General features: G+C 40.2%; 1 protein-coding gene across 1 annotated transcript in view; it reads right to left on the bottom strand.

Moving 5' to 3' along the window:
* Nucleotides 1–20,161, bottom strand: part of THSD7B (thrombospondin type 1 domain containing 7B) — a 297,299-nt gene that overhangs the window by 83,815 nt on the left and 193,323 nt on the right. The window contains exons 17-18 of the mRNA XM_053982943.1: nt 12,224–12,418; nt 7,883–8,146 (exon numbers count right to left, since the gene is read on the bottom strand). Of these exons, the coding sequence (XP_053838918.1) occupies nt 7,883–8,146; nt 12,224–12,418 (459 nt within the window). The remainder of the gene's footprint in view (nt 1–7,882; nt 8,147–12,223; nt 12,419–20,161) is intronic.

Here is a 20,161-nt window from a genome sequence, read left to right as displayed (position 1 = left end):
ATTAATATTATCAAGAGGGCTCACAGCAGCACGAAAAAAAAAAATTTATCCTTAAATGTACATTCCTAGTTCATTAATTGACAAACTTGTGGGTCTCTGCTCATGAGCAGGTCACACAGGCACTGGAAGGACAGGGGAAGTTGTGAGCCAGCTGTGACCTCCACAGCCCCCTCCCCAGTGCCACGGGAGGTGAGTGACACAGTGACCCCTGCCTGGCACAGGAAGTGAGTGACACAGTGACCCCCAAATCAATACATTAAAATCAAGAGTCTGCCTCAATTCCTTCTCCCATCAAAACTAAATGAGAAACCCAGCTGCACACTTTAATTATACAGGTGCTGTTTTAGGGATGCCACGAACAGTTACCAGCACCAGGAAGATCCATGAGCGCTCTCCCAAAATCCAGGTAGCTGCTGCCAGGTCCCATCTGCTTGCATAAGGAGTTTCACTCCACCTATTAGAGGTCACCTTGCTGCAGAAGCATCTAACCTCCTTGAATAAAGCTGTACTATAAAAAACATCTGACAAAACCTCGATTTTGCAGGAGGGAACAGTCCTGGTTCTCCACAGCTCAGGCACGGGGAGAGCAGTGACTCATTTATATGATGGAAAACCTTGAGAGGGAAACAGGACGTTTCTGTGACACTAGCAGGCCCCAGCACAGAGTATTGATGTACTGAATTTCTGATGGACTTTTGTTTCAATTTTGCAGTGTGACTTTGAGCTCTCTGGTTGTGTAGTTCAATCTCCTGAGCTGGAGGACTTCAGTGAATTCAGAAGCAGAAGGCAATGCAATTCTGTTAAATAACACTATTTTTAGTGGTCACTCCCCCATGTTACCAAATACAAATGAGAGCCAAGATTTCACAGTGGGAATATCTGTCTGCATCTGAGGGATATTTGAAGATTTGCAAACCAGCCTCTCAGTAATTTAATTTACACCATCCTCATTTGCAAACCTTGGAGGATAGAGAGCTATTAAAGTGTATTTCAGGCCCAGGAACAGACTAAAGTAGGATAAATTCTCTACTACTCATCAGTATCACAGGGATAATCCTTAGAACAGACTGAGCTGAAGTTTAAGTTTAATCTTAATTAAGTTGCTTCTGAAAATCTTCAGAATGCACCACACATTTAACCCTTTAATGCCCCTACAGTACAGTACCTACTATGTCCAGCTGCCACAGGGTAAAGATATGGAATTATCACTTTCCACTCAAAAATTATTTGTCATCCATTTATTTGCCTGAAATTCCTGCTCATCAGAGCTGTATAAAAGGCAAAAAGGTTAAAAAACGCTGAAAAAACCCCAAGTAAGACATGAGAGGAATCCTATGAACTACCACCATGTCACTTCCCAGTGCAGCCACACATCTCAGAGGGATCATGAAGCTCTCCATGAGCAGTAGAAGCACAAAGATCTTAGGACTAGAATATGTAATTCATGAGCAGGATTAAGCTAAATATTTCTTCATACTTCCAGTACAGCATATTAAATGGAATGACATGAAGGGAGAGAAAAATGTTAATTCTATCTTTGTATGGTAACATTTTATTAGAGCCTTGCTTCATAACAGGCTGTATTTGTGACAAATGTGTTATTAAGGCCAAAGAGATGGGCCACATTTCAAGGAAATTCTCTTTCCCCAGCCTGCTGCAGAAATCAGGGCAGGAGATCACCCAGTGCATTAACCTGCTATCACAGCTCTCCTAAAGCTCCCATGGACTATTTCTACACTGAGTTACAACTTCTACACTAAAAACATTCCCGAGTCCCATACATGAGCTTTAATCAATCTGCAAAAAAACACAAAAGAAAAGATCCCCTAACTGAGCCTAACAATAGAAACAAAAGGGATGGACATGAGCAAGGGTGGGCAGAGGTGGTCCAGCAAGAGACAGCTGATGGTGAATGTCAAACATGAGAAAGTCTGTTTGAGGTCAGTAAAAAGCCATTCCTTCATAAAGTCTGGCACTGCCACCTCTTCAAAGGGGTCATTTTATGGAATGCAGCAAAAAGCATAACAGTAATTTGGGCAAGAAGATAAGCAATAAAGATGTGTATTTAGAGCCAAGGAGTAACAACAAACATCACTCTGACTAAATGCAGCACTTACAGAGGATGCTGCTCCAAAAGCCAAGTCTCTAAATATTTTTTCTTAAGATGCATGCTTCCTTTCTCTAAGAAGATAAAGACCTAGAAGAATGTGCATTTCTGTGTACTAATGCCTCAGGGGAAGTTTTACCTTGCTTTAAATATGCTTCTTTGATAGCCGGTTTGACCCATTCAGAAATAACTTTTTTGATGGCTGTTTATCTTTGATTCTGTTGCCAGGAAAACACAGAGAACTCAATGTCTGAACAGTTGTTCTGTGATCCAGTTTCATTTGATAAGTCTTTTAACATCCATAAAGGAACAACCGTGGCCAAATTTTCTTATGGTGAACAGATTTTGAGAAGAAAAAAAAAAAAAAAAAAAAAAAAAAACCACCACCAAAACCAAAGGAAAAGATAAGGAATAAATCACCATTCTTTGAGCATTGTTATGGGAGCAATATGTAAAAATGCTGTAGTCAAACAAGAAATGGAAGCCAGGTCCTTCCCAGGCTCTGTGTCTGTGTTACAGCTCCCTTGGCAGCCACAGCTGTAATTAAAAGTGTCACCACACCCCCAAGGAGACATGTAGGGATGTCAGAGAGATTCCAGAGCAGAACCCAGCCAGGATTTCAAAGCTAAATTTAGAAGCTATTTAGCTGTGAGAGAGTAGAAAACAGTCAAAGGTGGCAGTGGCTTCAAAGAGTCCTGAAGTGGGGACTCGAGGGCAGGACAGTCCTGTGATCCAGACTTAATTCCCATGTCAGGGGATGGGATAGACAGAAAATAAGGTGAATTTTCAGCTGAAACTTCTTCCTCAAGCAGTCTTTGAAAAGCTTTCCAGTAGCAATACAGCCATTAATAAAATCCAGTCATGTAATAAAAAGGCCACAGAGAGAGACTGTGACAGTTTTGGCTGGGGTAGAGTTAATTTTCTTCACAGTTTCTGGTATGGGGCTGTGTTTTGGATTTGTGCTGCAGTGTTGATAAAACAGGGATGTCTTTGTTATCTCTGGGAAGTGATTAGAGAGAGCCGAGCTGGGTTCTGAAATCAACAGGTTGTACTAAAAACTGAAATTTCAATATAAAATGTCACTCAGACTAAGAATGAAATTAAACTTTGGAATATTTTCAAAAACACAGGGAAACGTCTGTTCAGAAAAGTTTCTATTTCTGAAGGTTTTCAAAATCAGGAATTTCTACAATTTCACTCTTCAAAATAAAATTTACTAGATGTGCAGAAATGTATACTACAGTAATTACTGAAATTGATACACTTCCAAAAATACACAGGCATCTATTCAATGTTGCATCTTCAATCTTTTTTTTTTTTTTTTTTTTTTTTTTAATTTTTCTCCCAAAACCTTGTAGGAGCAGCAAGTTTGCTTTCAGATCAGGACAGACCTGACTCATCCTGACGTTAATCCACTAGGCTCTGCTTATGACTTTTTGAGCTACAGGAACACAAATTTGAAGAATGCTTATTAAAATCTAGGGTTAAAAACTACCTGAAAAGAGCTCATTTTCTTCTAAAATGGGGGGAGACAATCCCAGCCTTTTCATTTTAGGATGGGTTTGTCTACCAGGAACTGGAGCTCACAGAAGGAGACACTGCACTGTTGAGAGTAAGGAGGTGTTTGAGCATCCCTGCTGTGCCCTTCATAAATTCAGAGATAATTAAAGCTTTTTAAGGTGAGTGCAGGTCACAGCTAAGCACTGTGTGATTTAAAACCAGGATCTATTTGTCTGTGGTGTCTTTTTCTTCCAGGTTCCTGTTGTTGTGAGCACAGCAGAATTTGAATAGAATAAGCACTCTTCATAAACTCCTGCTTTCCATAAATTGCCCGTCGGATCAAAAGCAGAACCTCCATGCAAGTGCACAGAAATCTGCAGCTTTGATTTGGAACAGATGAGGCACCCTATGTTCCTCTAAGATTAAAAAAACCCTGTTGGCATCGCACACAAGAAAGGGAAGCAAAGGGACGATGGGAAATCGTTCAAAACAAAGGAGATGGAAATTCAAAAATAGTATGAGCAGCTCAGATGGCAGATTGAGAAGAGGATGAACTGCAATTAAAAGGACAATTTCAAAGCCAAAGAGGTTGCTCCAGACACAGAAAATGAAGACCCTCTGGACCAGCAGTGAGCTTAACACAATATAAGAAGTCTTCTGATGGGAAGGAAAATTGAGGCAAACTACCAATTATAATTTTGTAATGTAGTTAGAGGTAGTTACCTCTATCCATGATTTCATAGGTGCATTTCCAAATTAAAGGAAGAAAAACAAGGGTGAACCAAACCTGGGAGAAAATCACTAGCTCAACTGGAAAATGCAGATCACTCATTTCTCAAGCTTATTGAATGGGTGATCAAGGAAAAAGGTGACACCACCAAAATAAAGCAGTTAATCACAAAAGCCAGCCATGAAAAAAAAGTGTACTTTTCTCCTGAAGAAAAGATTTGGTATAGAAAGGAATAAGATTCAGAAAAGCCTGTGATTTGTATTTTTAAGCTTGTTATAGCTAATGACCATGAGCTAACACACAATTAAATAGCAATAAGGATGGGTAAATCAGTCAGTGGTGATCAGCATGCCCACTGCAGCTGACCCAAAGTGTTGACACCAGGCTTGCTTAGTGGGTCAGGGCAGAGGTCTCTCCCTCCAGCCCAGGCTTCAGGTCCTGACAGAACAAACTGTAGACCCCAGGCGGGTAGATAGAGCATTCCCAAAAAGGAACAGCTGGAATGCTTCTGTCTTGACTTTTTCTAGACCTTGGGATACTCTGCTTGCAGTAACTACACCAATGGGAAGAAAATGCCCATTTGCAGTTGGGAAGGCACCCTTAAAGGGTTAATATAGTTGCAGATAATAGGCTTAGGAGAGTTCGAGCCTAAACTTGTAGGAAACACAGACGAACAAACTGAATTGGGTTTTTGTTTAGGTTTCCCCCTCGCCCTCCAGGCTGCAAATGCAGAATCACTCTGAAAAGTCAGCGTCAGAGCAGGGCCTCAGAACCAGAACCCTTCTGAGCTGTTTATTTCTACACCACACTCAAGTGAATTCAAGTACACTCACTTGACAACTTTGATACTCTCACGTAATAGGTCACATTGACCAAGTGAAATAAACCTTACTCGAGTCTAAGTGCACAAGGTTTCAGTCAGGGAAAATGAAAATCACTGCAGCAAGAAGGCACAAGCCTAGAGTTTGCTCTCCAGAAAAGCTACAAACTTACCTATTCTGTTCTACACCATTTTTACTGTCTTACACCACATGCTCAGGACATTATCAAATCTTGGATAAATTTACTCCTACTCTTGAGGCCCAATTTACATCCCTACATCTGTCTACATTTTGCAGTTCTTCAAAAGGACCCCTCAAAGAACAGAGGTCTAAGTCTTACAGCTTCTCACTTCTGTTCTGGTTCAAGGGAAAGGAAGGAAAAGCAATGTCCTGCAAAAGGAAAAGAGGAGGAAACAAAGAGAAGTCAGAAGACCTGAAAGGAGTAGAAGAGGAACCTGCTTATCCCCACCTCATAAAGCAAGAACAATGCCCAGATATCACAGTGATTGGCATCCAATACATAGGACAATGGATTAATTAGCCATAATCATGGCCAGCCAGCAAATGTTAAAAGGTCACCTGATAGTAATGGTGAGCAAGACAAACTGAGCTGCTTAAAAAAAACACTGTCATGAATAATTTCTCAGGGCTTAGCAATTCTTCATGCTTCTGTAAATTGCTCTTCTCCATTATGGTTGAAAAGCATTCTGCTAATTATTAATTGGATAATGATTTGTTTCTATCACTAATTCAATAAGGTGTTCAGAAGTGCATTTTGAAAGTTCCCAGCTCTAAGACCATAAATATCAGACTTGTCTTCATGTAACCTTGGAAGGCAGGTCCCAGGTGATGGAAGTGGAGCCTGTGGAGCTTCTGCCCATTTTTGGTCAGTCTATGCCCAAAGTCACTGATCACCCCTCTGCCTCTGACGTGGGCCCTGTGCCAGGGCAGTGCCACAATCACTTTTGCTCACATAAAAAGGTGAAGACAAGAAAGTGAACAATATTCCCCTGGAGCTAACACTCCCTACTACCTCCCTAAGAGAAGCCAGACCATTAAAAATGCCACATAAATATCACTGACAGAAAACAGGCTTCAAGGTTACTTAGAAAAGCCCCACACATAGACAACCTCCCCTTTTTTAACAGTGACAAAACCCCTGAGTTTCTCAAAAGAGCAAGACATGCCACAGGCAAACCCACCTTCCAAAACCCAGCAGCTCCCTTTTTTGCAGGAGAAAAGGTAATGTGGGGGAAAGGTATACTACTCCTCCTTCATAGGCCACAGAGGCATAATCAATTGGTACAAAAGCACATTGTTGAAACACAAACCATGGAAAGCTGCTTTATGAACCTGTGCAGCCAGCTGGAACAGCCATCAACAGCTGCAAGAGGAATTCACTCCAGGGCTGAATCACTTCATTGAGGTGGAGGTTTTTTTCCCTTTTATTACACGCAGCTCAGGCTGCTGATCCCCATCATGAAGACCCTCCAGAGAGCTGATTTCTCTGTTCCCTTATACCCTCAGGAGCTCTCGTGGTGCCCACTGTATGACTTAATCTCCTCCTGAGACATTTCTCCCCCTCCCATCATACAGCTCATCAGCAGTCTTCCAAACTGCTACATCCTGCTCCTTGCTGACCCAGGACTTTTGGCTGTAAGTCAGAGAGCAGCAGTGGTTTGGGGGCAGTCCAGCTCGAGATTTTGCTCCTAAAATAAAGGTTTATGTCTGTGAAAGATGATAGGACAAGGGAGAATGGCTTAAAACACACAGAGGTCAGAGTTAGATTTGATACCAGGAAGAAATTCTTAACTGTGAGGGTGGTGAAGCTCTAGCACAGGATTCCCAGAGAAGTTGTGGCTGCCCCATCCCTGGAAGTGTGCAAGGCCAGGTTGGATGGGGCATGGAGCAGCCTGGGATAGTGGAAGGGAACTGAAGTGAGATGATATTTAATGTCACTTCCAACTTAAACCATTCAATTAACTGCACATCATGAAAATAGGGAAAAAACGGCCAAGTGGAATGACATATCCTGCTCTCCCTGATTTTAATTCTGCCCTCTTTCTGATATAGGCTACTTGATTATACAAGAAATGTAAGTGGACAGCACCCCAGGAAGCAGGGACATGAAAATATATTCTATGAATTTATGAAAATAGACTCTGTGAATTTGTGCTTAACACAGGCACATAATTGCAAGGAGACCACTGGCTGCTGAAGCCATGTGTGCCTGGCATGAGGGACAGCAGGTGACATCACAGGCATTTTGTAATTAAATATAATTATCTCTAGAAAATTGCAAATTCCTTTATTGTAAACAATCATGCAAACCTCTAAATTTAGTGAAAGGGAAGAAAAATTTCTAAACAAGTAAAAGCAGAAGTAGGAGATATCTTCAAAAAATGCTGATCGAAATAAATACACCTCCTCCAAAGCTAATATTTTTATGGGATTTTCAGGGAAATAAAAGAAATGTCTCTGGTATTCTGGCACTGTAGCCAACTTTAGCCTTCTTGTGCTTCATTTCCATTGCAGAAATGCCAGCAGACCCTTACACTGAGGAAAACCTCAGTATTAAAGAGCAATAAGAAGAATAAAGAATGCGTTCAACACCCAGGGCAAACTCGTGAGAGCTACTCCAGCAAGCACACACCTCGGAGAAGCTCCACAGTGAGGCACGGAGTGCTACTCACACGTGTTGAGGGCTGCTCTACATCTCCTTACCCGAACTGCTACAGCGAGACGGCTCCACCAGTCTGCCGGCGCTGTCGTAGCAGGCGATGGCTCGCAGCCGCACGCCCTGGCCACACTCCCTGGCCGCTGCCGGGGCCGGCATTCCCAGCTGCAGCTCGGATGGACCCCCTCTGATAATGCAGTCAGACCAATTTCCGTGGGGCTGGGAGGTGAAGGCCTCGCAGGGGCACGGCTCTGTCTCAACTTGAGGATAAACTTCCGTGTTCTGACATTTGTCTCGCTTTCTGCTTCGCCCTGTTCCAACCACAGAAATCGGCGCGTTAGCTCAACATCTGCTACTCTTGATAACAGCGCGTCATATTATTTATACTTGCATGAATTCAACACTTTAGAACCAAGACAATCTGAATGTTAATATTCAGGGATGTTTCTGAAGCTTCTATTAGCTGCTGCCAGTGCTCTGGTGTGCAAGGACAACGTACTTATCTCCAGGGGCAACCAGAGAACTGGGAAATACTGTTCTGATGGGTAGATCAAGGAGTAAACTACATGGTCTTACTCTAGAAATGGTCTGCCCAGAAACTGCTTTGTAATTTCACATAATATCATTTTCCCCTAATTATCTGATGGAAATAAATTGTTTTGTCTCTATTTGTTTGCAATCAATGGTTGTCAGGACAACTTCCGGAGGACCCTAAATTAGCTACAACTTCTTTGAGATTTCTTTACAAATTAGTTAAAGATGAGCTGTGCACACAAACCATGCTTTGAAGAAAACAGAGAAAGATAATCCTCAGTAAATTATTAGCGCTGGAAAGTGTTTCAATGGTTGTGTTTGCTTTTATGTTTTCCTTTGCTCTGTTCCTTCAACAGGTTTTAAAAGAAGGCTCTTTCAGTAGTTTTAGGAAGCAGCAGCAGCACCCAAATAAACCCACAGTACAGCTCTCTGCAATCACACTCTCCATGCCCTTCTCCTGCAGGACTTCAAGGCATGAGAAGGGGTCTCCAGTACAAGAAAATATAATGCAAAAAAGAGAATTCAAGCTCCCTGCATCCCTACAACTGCTCAAGGGAACAAATGTCTGTATACAGCCTCTAAAGATAAAAATCAATGCTTTTCTTGGCACAGGTCAGCCAGTGTGCTGTGGAACAATCTTGATATTGGCTGCGCTCAGGAATGTCTTTGCATTTGGCATTTGCACAGAAGGGAGACTTCATCTTCAGCAACAAACTGCCTCTGTATGCCATCCTCAAAATATTCCTTGGGAATCTTGGATGCACTAAAAACACTTTTGCAGAAGGTTTATAAAGCTTTGATCCCAGAAGAAATGTTTTCTCTTCACTGCACACAAATAAGATATTAAAAACCAAAAGATAAGTTCTATAACTCAACAACTCCCTTTCCAGTGTGGAACCAAGAGCCATTTCACCACAGACACGCTGGGTCTCATCAATGCCTGTGTCCATACAAATATGTACCTGCAAAGGAAAGACCCCTGACTCTAGACCCTTAATATCACCATCCTTCAAGCCCCAGCTCTTTCAGTATAGTATTCCCAAAGTTCTGGGGAATGTAGAATTTGCCAGACACTTTATAGTTTGGTAGATAAATTTATGATTACATTTCAATGTATATATTTGTGAGGAAATGCAGGTACAACTCCCCATACTTCAAGGAAAGTCTCTTAAGAGATTTTAAATAGATGGGGAGGTCTCTAATGGCATTTCCAGCCTTTTCTGTTTGAGAAGCCATGAAGAGCCACAAACTCTGTATGTTCAGTTGTGTGTTCTGCATCGTATTGGTAAACATGGGAATCTGGGATTTGCCCATGTTTTGCCATCACAACACGAAGCACAACACACTGAGGTAAGGATGATAATAATCTCATACTTATGTCACTGGGTTTTTGTCCAACTTGCCCTGCCATCTGTTTTGTTGGAATCTTCCCCCTAAATGAAGTTGCTATGAAAGCCCTATTTTAAGGGGAAAAGTGACATTGATCCCATACTCTTCACATAGAAATATTTTTAGAATTAGTGGTAGCGATATTTTTATAATCTTTACAGACTGCTCTAAAGATCGCTGCTAAAAATACCATCTCCAAAATTTTTTGAGGACATACACCCATCAATTAAATAGAATTTTCTTTTTTAATTACACTTCTGAATACTAACAAACATTACATATGTTAAATATTATCAGGTAGTACATACTGTACATAAAAATTATAGGAAACATTAAAAATACAGAAAGTGCTTTGTATCCATGATGCAGGGAATTAACTGACTGTATTAATTAACTGAAGACTCACCTAAAAACTGTGTTTTCATTATAATGACTTCGAATTTTGATATGTTCTGTAATAAGTCTTTCACTTAAGTAATTACTAATTTTATATCTAGAATCAATGATGAATTACAAAGTAAAATGAATTTTACTATTAAAAATTGAATGGAGGGCAAGCAAATACTTAGCAAACAATTAGAAGATTTCCACTAAATGACATTATCAATGAACTCTTTTAATGAAGCCAAAGCATTCACTTGAGCACAGACACATGCAGTTGATGAACAAAAGGTACAATTCATGCACACTTACAGAGAGGTGAAATGCAAATGGATAAAGGACTCCTAACATCACAAAATACTTTTGAAAATAGCATTTTCCTTAATCTTTGGACTAAGTTCCTGTGGACGAGATTTTTTCAAGACTTTTGTCTACCTCTATTTTTCAAGAAGCATTTTTGCAAATACAAGTTGGTGCCTGTCTCACTGAGTTCCCTTTTTGAGAGGGGGCCAAACCGAAGCCAGTGCCTGATTTGGATGTCCCTTGCTGCTCTCTGGGGTGTTGTCACATCCCCACCTGGGACACTCACTACATGTTCACCACTTGCTTTTCAGGACACCTTCATTGGCCACGGGCTGAGACCACGAGCTCCATCCTGGCAGGAAAAACAGAACCCAGCAAGGTCGGATGGGAGAGGCTGGTGGTGGCTGGTCACAAATGCAGTGCAGGAGAGGAGACAAACCAACAGAACCAGGGCATTACAAACCATTTTTGGTCCACTTACCTGAACACATCTCCATCTGATATAGAACAGAGTAAGAAAGGGGATAGGTAGGGCTGTACTGCTTTGTAACTTGCACAATGCTCATAAAGAAAAATCAGATTTAGAACTACCTGGAAGTAATTATTCAATATTTTTTACATATTTTTTGTAAGATCAGGCACCTATTTTGCTGGGGATCAAGCATTTCTCCTACTATAAACATACAGGCACTGGTATAGAGAACATTTTAGAATATGCTCTTTGCCAGAAACTACAGAGCATTGTATAATACTGGGGTTTTATGTGAAAAAGAAATCTTTATCCTTTAATGAGCCACACTGACAAATGGCAGCTTGAAACCAGTATAAATGTATTCTGTAATTGTTAGTGAAACACACAGAACATTCCAGCAGTAACAAATGGAGTAAGAAGACAGCCATGCAGCCAAGGACAAGTGAGTCTAGGAGGAAGGAGCAGTGGTGGACACCACATTTTGTTGCCCTTCAGGTCCCAGCTTTTATCTCAGCAGATAGTCTTACAGCAATTTTAGCACTCTACTCCACAGTCAAAATCTTTTAAGTTTCACCTCTATTAAAGGAGCAAACTCAAGCCAGGTACATATTATCTCTCAAACACAACACAGAAACATGAAAAGAAATGAGTGTTGAGAAGAACAATAACAGCAAGTTTCTAGTAAACCATGTAAGCACAGTATAATTCATTTTTATTTAACTATGCACGTGGGGGAAGACAACCCCCAGCAAAACATGTCATTCCAAACTATTCACATCAAGGAGTTTTAAAGCTTTTCAGTTTGGTCAGCATTCAAATAACATAATAACAAACCTCGACAGCAAGTATGGAAGACTGATCCATCAAACGGTTTGAACTGGTGAGTTTAATGAGTACATGTAAAAGATCAAACAAAGCTGCTCTAAAGGTACTGGCTTTTCTTTATTCACGGTATTCATTTGCCCTGTTGAACTGGGGCATACTGCTGAGCACAAAACTCCCAGTTTCAAACTTCCTCCAGAAAATCACACTGATTTGTACTCTTGTATATGTATTTTCTGCATGCTTCCCAGATTAATAGGTCAGATAAACTTGCATAAAACCTGGTCACTGTTTCATTTGTTTTACATCTAAAACCTTTCCACCAGCAAGTTTTTCTGCACTGCTCTTGTACTGGAATGTGTATAAGGCTGGCAATGACCAGTGCCAGATGAAAAACCCATTAAGGAAGTTCTGTCTGGATTTTCCCACCACTCCAACACTCCAGAGGCATTATTCCAAATCACACAAATATTATAAAAGATTGTACCTGTGAGTGACCGCCTCCTGCTCCTGGTTGTGTCACAGTCAGAGGAGCAGGCTGTGAATTTAGACCAGGGGGTGAAAGTGCAGTCATCCTTGCAGGGAATGAGGCACTCCTGGACGAGGGCAGGCATCGCTCCTGCCCACTGCACGCAGTCCCCGACGGCGGCAGAGCCACCCTGCTCCGACAGGCACGTCACAGCTGCAAGCAAGGGAACAGAAATCCTTATGTTCTCATATATATATATATATATATATATATATGTATATATATATTGTATTACACTCTGGGCAGTCAGTCCTGGTGCTCTGTGTGAAATTCTCTCCCCTGGATTAACAGGATAAAGCTGATTTGACTCAGCGAAGTTTCACAAAACCATAAAGACATGCTCTTATTTGACCAGTGTGTTATCTAAATGATGATATAAACCCAATATTCTCAAGGAAGCAGTCATTTTAAAGGTTGTGGGGACACTTTAACCAATGATACATTGTACAACCAAGCAAGAAAACAGGTAACACTGTGGTCATGTGCCAGAAAACATACTTGGTCGAGGCCAGGATTCACTTGCTACTCATGGAATTGAAACTGCTTTAAAGGGATAAAAAAAAAAAAAAAACAAACTAAAAACTATAAAAGAAAGCTTCTTTTTCCAAAACCATAATTTTTTCCGTATTTCAGATGAAGGGAATGACTGAGCAGATGCTACAGCTAAATGCTTCTTTCAGCAAGGTGTAAGTACCAGGTCTGGCCCCTCCACATTGAGCCCCCTAAATATTGTGATACCTCTCATACCCTCCCACGTTGTCTGTTGTTCTTTTTTAGAACTAATAATTAATTTTTCATAGTGCATATTGGTACTGCATAGCCACGACACAGAACAAAAGTATTTAACATATGAATCTGAGTCACAGGAAGCCTAGGATAAAACTTGAATTAATAGTACGTAATTACAATAAATAAAAATAGCCTGCACATCATGGAGTCTTTCCTTTCATTAATAATAATTAATTCTCATAAAACCTCCAAGATTATAGGCTATTTATATCACCCAGTGTAGGTTAAACAAAGCAAAGGCAGGTCATGACTTGATTAAGGTAATAAACTCAGGGACAGAGTAATGAACTGAATTTGGTCATGAGATTTTAGTCAAGTTGGGCTCTCTGATTCTAGGCAAGTCCACACATTGTATCATAAAGCTACTAAAGATGAAGTTATTTAATACAGATTTTATTATTTAGCTTTAACAACCTGTGATATTATTTTATGACAATTGCTAAATAATTCAGGTTTTTGAGGCTGCGTATATTTTTCTTGTTGTCAGCATTTAATGTGAGTAAGAGTGCATGAAAAGAAAGGTAAAGAAGAACTCTGTTTTCTTACAGTTAAAGGATTTACTGGGGTGTAACTCTGCAATGAATACACATGATTTTTTGGGTTTTAACTACAGCACTGTATGGAAGAAAGGAATGGGTTAGCAATCACCTGGAAATAAAAAAACATCTTATTAAAATGTAATTAGATTCTATGGAAAAAATCAGCATTTTGAAGAGCATGCAAAAGGCAAGCAATTGTTAAACATCTCTTCAGACCCAAGTGACAGCAAATCAGCATACTAATAACCACCTCTAAATTGCTGATCCTTGCCTTTCACTTCCAATCCTGTGACCCTTCCTAGCTCCCAGCTCCAGCTGTGAGCCTGGGAGCCCTCCCCTCCCCATTACGGGACAGAGGTCACCGCTCTGCGCGGCGACACGGCATAATTGCCCTCTTCAGGAAGGTTAAACAAGTCAGAGACTCTGGTGCCCAAGGTCTGTGTAGCCTCATTACCTCCAGCAAGGACACCCCAGGTTTGGCCACACAGCTGTGACCACGTGAGGTGTGGCCAAGGGGATGAGGAGCATCTCCTCAGCACCGCGACAGCAGCTGGCTGGACACGAACATCATCCTCCAGTGCCAGCCCCACAGAGCAGGAATTGTGATTCCAGAGCAAACCACCCCACTGCAATGCTCACTGGGAGCTGGCAGAAAAGCACAGCTCATTCCTGACTCTATTAATGATGTCAGTACAATGGTGGAAGTTCTAGGTATCGACATCAAACCAGACACCCCATCACACTGCTGTGGTCAGGTATTGTGTAACCGCCCCAGCTTCTGCACAAACGGCCACAATTTAAAGCATACAAATAATTCACCAAGTTCACTGAGCCTTTTTGGATGCTAAAATAGATGTGTATATATATAAGGACATATGAAATCAGGGCAAATATTTGACAGAGATTATGGAGCTTAAAGAAATTACTGACAATGGAAACATGAGAGAGGAAAGTTGAATTAAAATAACAAATAATAAAGTGGATTAGATGTGTATAAGCATGGAGACAAGAAGGTGCTGAAAAGAATATTTAATATAAACTCTGATGAGAGACATAACACCTAAAGGAGGGGAGGAGGAGGAGGATCTCCTGTGACTCTTGCTACACACTTAAAACCTGGCTTGAGATGAGCTGCATGAACTGCTAAAATAAACAAAATTATAAAGCAAAAGCCCATTAGGGCATTTGAACAGATTGGGAAGGGGCAGGCAGAAAGTAGCAGAGATGATGGACCCAACTCCAGTGGTTCCACCAGGAACCAATCCCCTTATTTCTGCTTCCTGCAAACCTCTCAGTTTACTTAGCTTTAACTTCTAAGAGAAAAATATTTTCATATACAGGCACTTCTGGAAAGAAAATGAGAGAAATTTGTTTTCAGTGAACCTTCAGGAAAGTAAAATTATTTATCCTCAGTGGTTTCAAACTACTGATTGGTTTGGCTCATATGTGGTTTATGCTGCATAAAAAATATTTCCCCTTAATCCTCAGTTCTGTCACAATGGTTTTAAATAAACTCATACTGCAAAGCTATTTCTGTTATGTCAACATTTCTTTTGTTTTTTCAAGTGGGATACCCCCAGAGAGCAAATGCAGTCCATTTGCAGTCCTATGCACTGAGAGAAAAAATCAGAGTAACAAATCCCTCCTAGGCATAATGTGTGATTTACACCATCTCTGCAGCATTTAAAATGGACACAAACATATGACTAAAACAGCTAATAATTGGACACTTCCAGATAAAGGCTTTCAAATTATAACAGTGATTCCCACAAAGAGAGGAAATGCAGGATTTCCTCTTGAACTCTTGCTATTCTTTTTTATTACCACCAGTCAACCCCATCAAACTGGAATTAAACACTTGGGGCCAAACTATGGCATGACATTTTAATGCAATTCCACTGATATAAAAAGAACTGCTGTCACAAAAAAAATAAAAACCAAAATGCTTTCTTTTGTAATGATAAACATGAGATCGCGAATGAAACTGAAAAGTAGCCAGGTTTAAGAGGTTTAAGAAAATAACTTTTTTTCAGGGAAGGGCTGGAATTGTTTAGCACACTGTGTGGATGCACCTGTGAAGGTGCCAACACAACACAGCAATTAATATGAGCAATGCAAATAGCTGCAGATGCAACTGCTTTGCTTCAAGCCTTAAGTCAAATGTTAAATGTAGAGCTTGGGGAGCAAATTTCCCTTTCTGCTGCTACAGGGCCCTGCCAGGAGACTGAGCAAGGACTGCTAAGGGGATATTCAGTGTGACAGTCTCTGTCTTCTGGCTTTGCATTCCCACCCACAAGAGTGTGTCTGCGTGCCAGCATCCCAGCATATGGCACACACAAGCATATGGGAGCTACATTCTGTAACTACATTTCTCCTAAATTGAAAGTAAATAACAGACACTTCTCCTATAAACTTTTAGATGGTGAAATCAAATGTTTGTACACTGTCAGATTGCAGAGGCACTGAAGGCATCCTTGGATGATGTTACATCATCACCAAAGTAGGGTGTCAGCATCAAACTGAGGGGACTCAGGTACTCGTGCCTGACTTAAGAGCATTGGAGATGATCCTTACAAAAGGAATTGTATTGAGAATGAAATAGTACAGGCACAGCATTGCCTCCAATAAGGAAACATAACATAAATTTAATTCCTCTTAAGTAAAAATCCAATTACAGACAGCCTTTGTAATCATATTCATTTACCAAAGTTACAATCAATTCTCCTTTAAAAATGCATTGCAACAGATTCCAAAGGGTAAAAAGCTAAAGACTGAGAGTATCAACTATGAGCCAGTAAAATTATATTGTACCATGGCACTTTCAATTTGAGAAAAGTAAATTAGTGTTTTCAAAACTCTGGAATTAAATGTCATTAGAACATCTGAAAACCATGACTGATAATTCCAGGAAGGTACACTCAGGCCAAACACTAAAACTAAAGCTATGCAGTAGTGCAAATGAAATGACTGGATTAGTACAGGAACAGTAGGATGAGCTATGAGTCTAGACAAGAGCTTTAATGCCAATAAGTGTAGGCAAAATAAGGTCATAATCTTCCCTGACTTCAAATTCTAAGAATTGTTGAAAAATCAAAGCCAGCATGTAAAGTCAAAGCAATTCTTTTAATATGGCCTCTTGTTCAGAAAAATCCTCACTTCTGTTGCATAATTATTCTTGGTATCCCTCAATGTAATGAGATAACACATCATTGCTTACACATATCACTACTGGTAAGTGAAAAAGAAGTTAAGGGATAATATATTAGAAAATTAAAGAATAAAATACTATAAGGGTATAGACTTGCTCACTCTAAGTATAGTCCCATATCTCATGATGACCTCATTTATTTTCTATATTGATGCTCCTTCATACTTACAACAAGTTTCTTCAGAATCCCAGGTGGAACATTTACACTATTATTGGTATGTTAATGCAACCCCTAATTATAGCAGGCCAGAAGCAGACGTAATAGAAGACATAAGGCTCTGCTGAGACTCAGGTTGAAGTTTCAAGGACATAATTATACACTTAACTCCATCCCCTCCTTGGATGGCAGCACTCCCTGCCATGAAGTGTGTCCAAAGTCTGGCCTTACAGAAACACACCATCAGATAACCATTAAAAAAGTCTGAGGAGAAGAACAAATGATGCCAGGAAGGACATCACAGACACGAATCTCGCACAAATAACCAAGGAAGAGCTGGGACAACTAGTTATTCAGCAGGAAAACTGTCCCTGAGGTCACCAGTTTCCTGTTCTGTAATTATTAATGATATTGACAGAAGTGCTAAAGGGCTGACAAATGCCACCACGCAAACAGAGCACTGAATAAACACAGATCCCAACCAACAGGCTCTATAAACAAACAAAGGGAGCCCGAGATGAGCTTGGGATGCAATTAAGATGGTAAATACCAACGGAAAGATAAAGGAAAGCAACTGAAATGATTTGCACAAAAAGGGGTCAGGGAAGAAATGTGCAGAAAAGTCAGGTGCAGAGCATTAGCATGGAGAAGAGATTGTAATGGGAAAGGGGAAAAGTTTGGGATAGAATTAGAAGGGAGGGAAAAACAGCATGCAAAACTGTGAATATCCTTCTCAAGCTAAAGGTCCATGTTGTAGCTGCTCTTTAGGCTGGTTTCTCTCTGCAGCCTTTCCCCAGTAAGATGTGCATGGGGTTAATGGAGGCACAGAAGCCTCAGAAGGAGTTCCAGCTGCAGCTGAGGACCAGCAAGGTGGGAGGGCACCTCCAGCACCATTCAGTGCCTTCAACTGGACTCACCTCTGTTCCATCTAAAATAACTCCTCAGAGTGCAATTTTAATTTGATATTCATGGATGAGGTAATAAGTTATTTGGTTTGGAATACAGGATCTGAACTGCTGTAAGAGCTGAGCTGCACATGTCAAATCTGCCAAGCTGTTTGACTTGAGGTGTTATTTTTCCTCTTCTGTGAACCACAACTGCCCACTGTTTGAGGAGGAGCAGGAGAGAAGTACATTGCTGTGAAGCCCATTCCTGCTCCCACCCACACACTGAAGGCAGAACACAGGACTGATGTATTAACGTTGAGCACTATTTTTATACAAGTGTTTTCGTATTCTAAGTAGTTTAGACTCTGTCTGGCCAGGAAGGCAAAATAATATGAGTTTTTAATGTTTCAAATTTACTTTGTCCAGAGAATAGCTGCAATCTGAGTGCTTCTACATTATGCAGTCTAAAGAATCTTTCACAATTTTTCCCTTTTCCCCCAAACATTATTATAGCTTTTGAATTGCTTTTACTTTCATTTTCTATTAAAAAGAAAATCAATGGAAGTGCATTAGATGATTAATGATAGAAATTATGCTCCTTTCAGAGAACATAAAATACAAAAACATGTTAATTTTTTTTCCTCCTTCTGTGGCCCACAATTACCAAAATTACTCGAGTTCAATTTCATTGTAGCACCTATCATCAAGTTATATTTAAGATGAATTATTTATTGCACAACTTGAAAATAAGACTAAGCCATCCTGCTATAAATGCATGCATTGAGATGACAGTAAATACAGAGAATCAAATATACCAAATAACACGAGAGAGAGAGAGAGAGAAAATGGAAAACAAACACAACATTACAGTATTTCTAGTAACTCAAGTTGGAAAATTACTTAGCTGATTAAGCAAGCACTGACTTCCTTTGCAGTGAAGCACAGATACTAAATCCAGAACACAACACTAACACATCCACATATTCACAACTGCCTCAACATTAGATTTAAAATAGGATGGTCTAAGGTAACACCTCAAGACTTGAGTCCACCTTTCCTCCTCAGCTCCCCATTGCCCACTTTGCTCTTCTCACTTTGGTATTCCAGACTCACACTGCTCTTGCCCCCTTGCTCAGGACCAGCAGCTAAAGCTACTGGGGCACACAGGCCCTTCAACAGCTTTTCAACTCATCCTAATCTGCATTCCCCTCATGGAAAGTGCTCTCAAAGTTTTCTGAAATACCAGTGGATTCTGTATATATGGTCCTGCATAAAACTTTTCACTCTAACTATCACTTACCTGCCATAAAAAACAGATAAGAATACTAAATGCTTTGAGGTTTGAAGTCTGGCTACTCATCTCCAGTCTAAAACTGATAATGCAACTGAAATTACTTTGACTGAAACTAATAAAAACGCATACTCAAATAATTCATGTTATCTAAATTAAGTATCTTTCAGCCATCATACAATACTGTCCACCTCATGAGGGAAAAATAAAGATACTGGACTTGAGATTAAAGGGTCAGCACAGTGTAAGTACAGTAAAGACACTGTATTTAGATTAAAGGTAAGAGAGGCAGAAAGAGAATGTGAAAAATTTCCCTCCCACAGCCTTGAAAAATGAAATGTTTGAGGGTTTTCAGGAGATTTACCCAGTGGGAAAACTAAGTAGGCAAACTGGAATCCCAGGAAGAGCAAAGTCATACTCTCATGTGTGGGAGCTACACACATATACACATAATATATAAATTATCCATCCAGAATGGCTTTTCCTACTTTTCCCCCAACATTCCTACTGTGCAGGGGAAAAAAAAAAAAAAAAAAAAAAAAACCAAAAAAAAAAAAAAAAAAAAACCACCACCAAACACCAAAAAAGACACCCAAATCCACCAGGAGAGACAAACAGTCCAAGAAGGCTGCTGTGTTTCTAAACCGGGCATACAAAAGATCCTGATTTCCATAAGTATTAGGAGTGGTATTTCCCCTGGCTCATGCTAAATGAACTTTTTCGTGTGTGAATGAAGCAGATCCAATAGCTTTGCCTCCTAAAAATAATAAAAATAATTACACCCATCTTCCCTCAGGTTTGTTGTTCAGACCATTCTCACTGCCAGTATGTTCCTTTTTACTTCTCTTTTGAAGCCAACAGATCTAAAGGGACTATTTGTTTTTTCCTTCTAGTCTCTTAAAAACAAGGCAGAAGATCAGAGGGAGATAGCTTACAAGACTTTGTGATTTTCATGCAATGATCTTCTCTTCCTTTCTTATGGGCAGAAAAAATAGAAACATTTCTTATTTGCCTGCTGCTACTCA

This window comes from Vidua macroura, chromosome 7, assembly GCF_024509145.1.
Source record: "Vidua macroura isolate BioBank_ID:100142 chromosome 7, ASM2450914v1, whole genome shotgun sequence".
In the NCBI taxonomy this organism is placed as follows: domain Eukaryota; kingdom Metazoa; phylum Chordata; class Aves; order Passeriformes; family Viduidae; genus Vidua; species Vidua macroura.
Note: the sequence above shows the minus strand (reverse complement) of the source record. Positions and strands in the feature narration are given on the sequence as shown.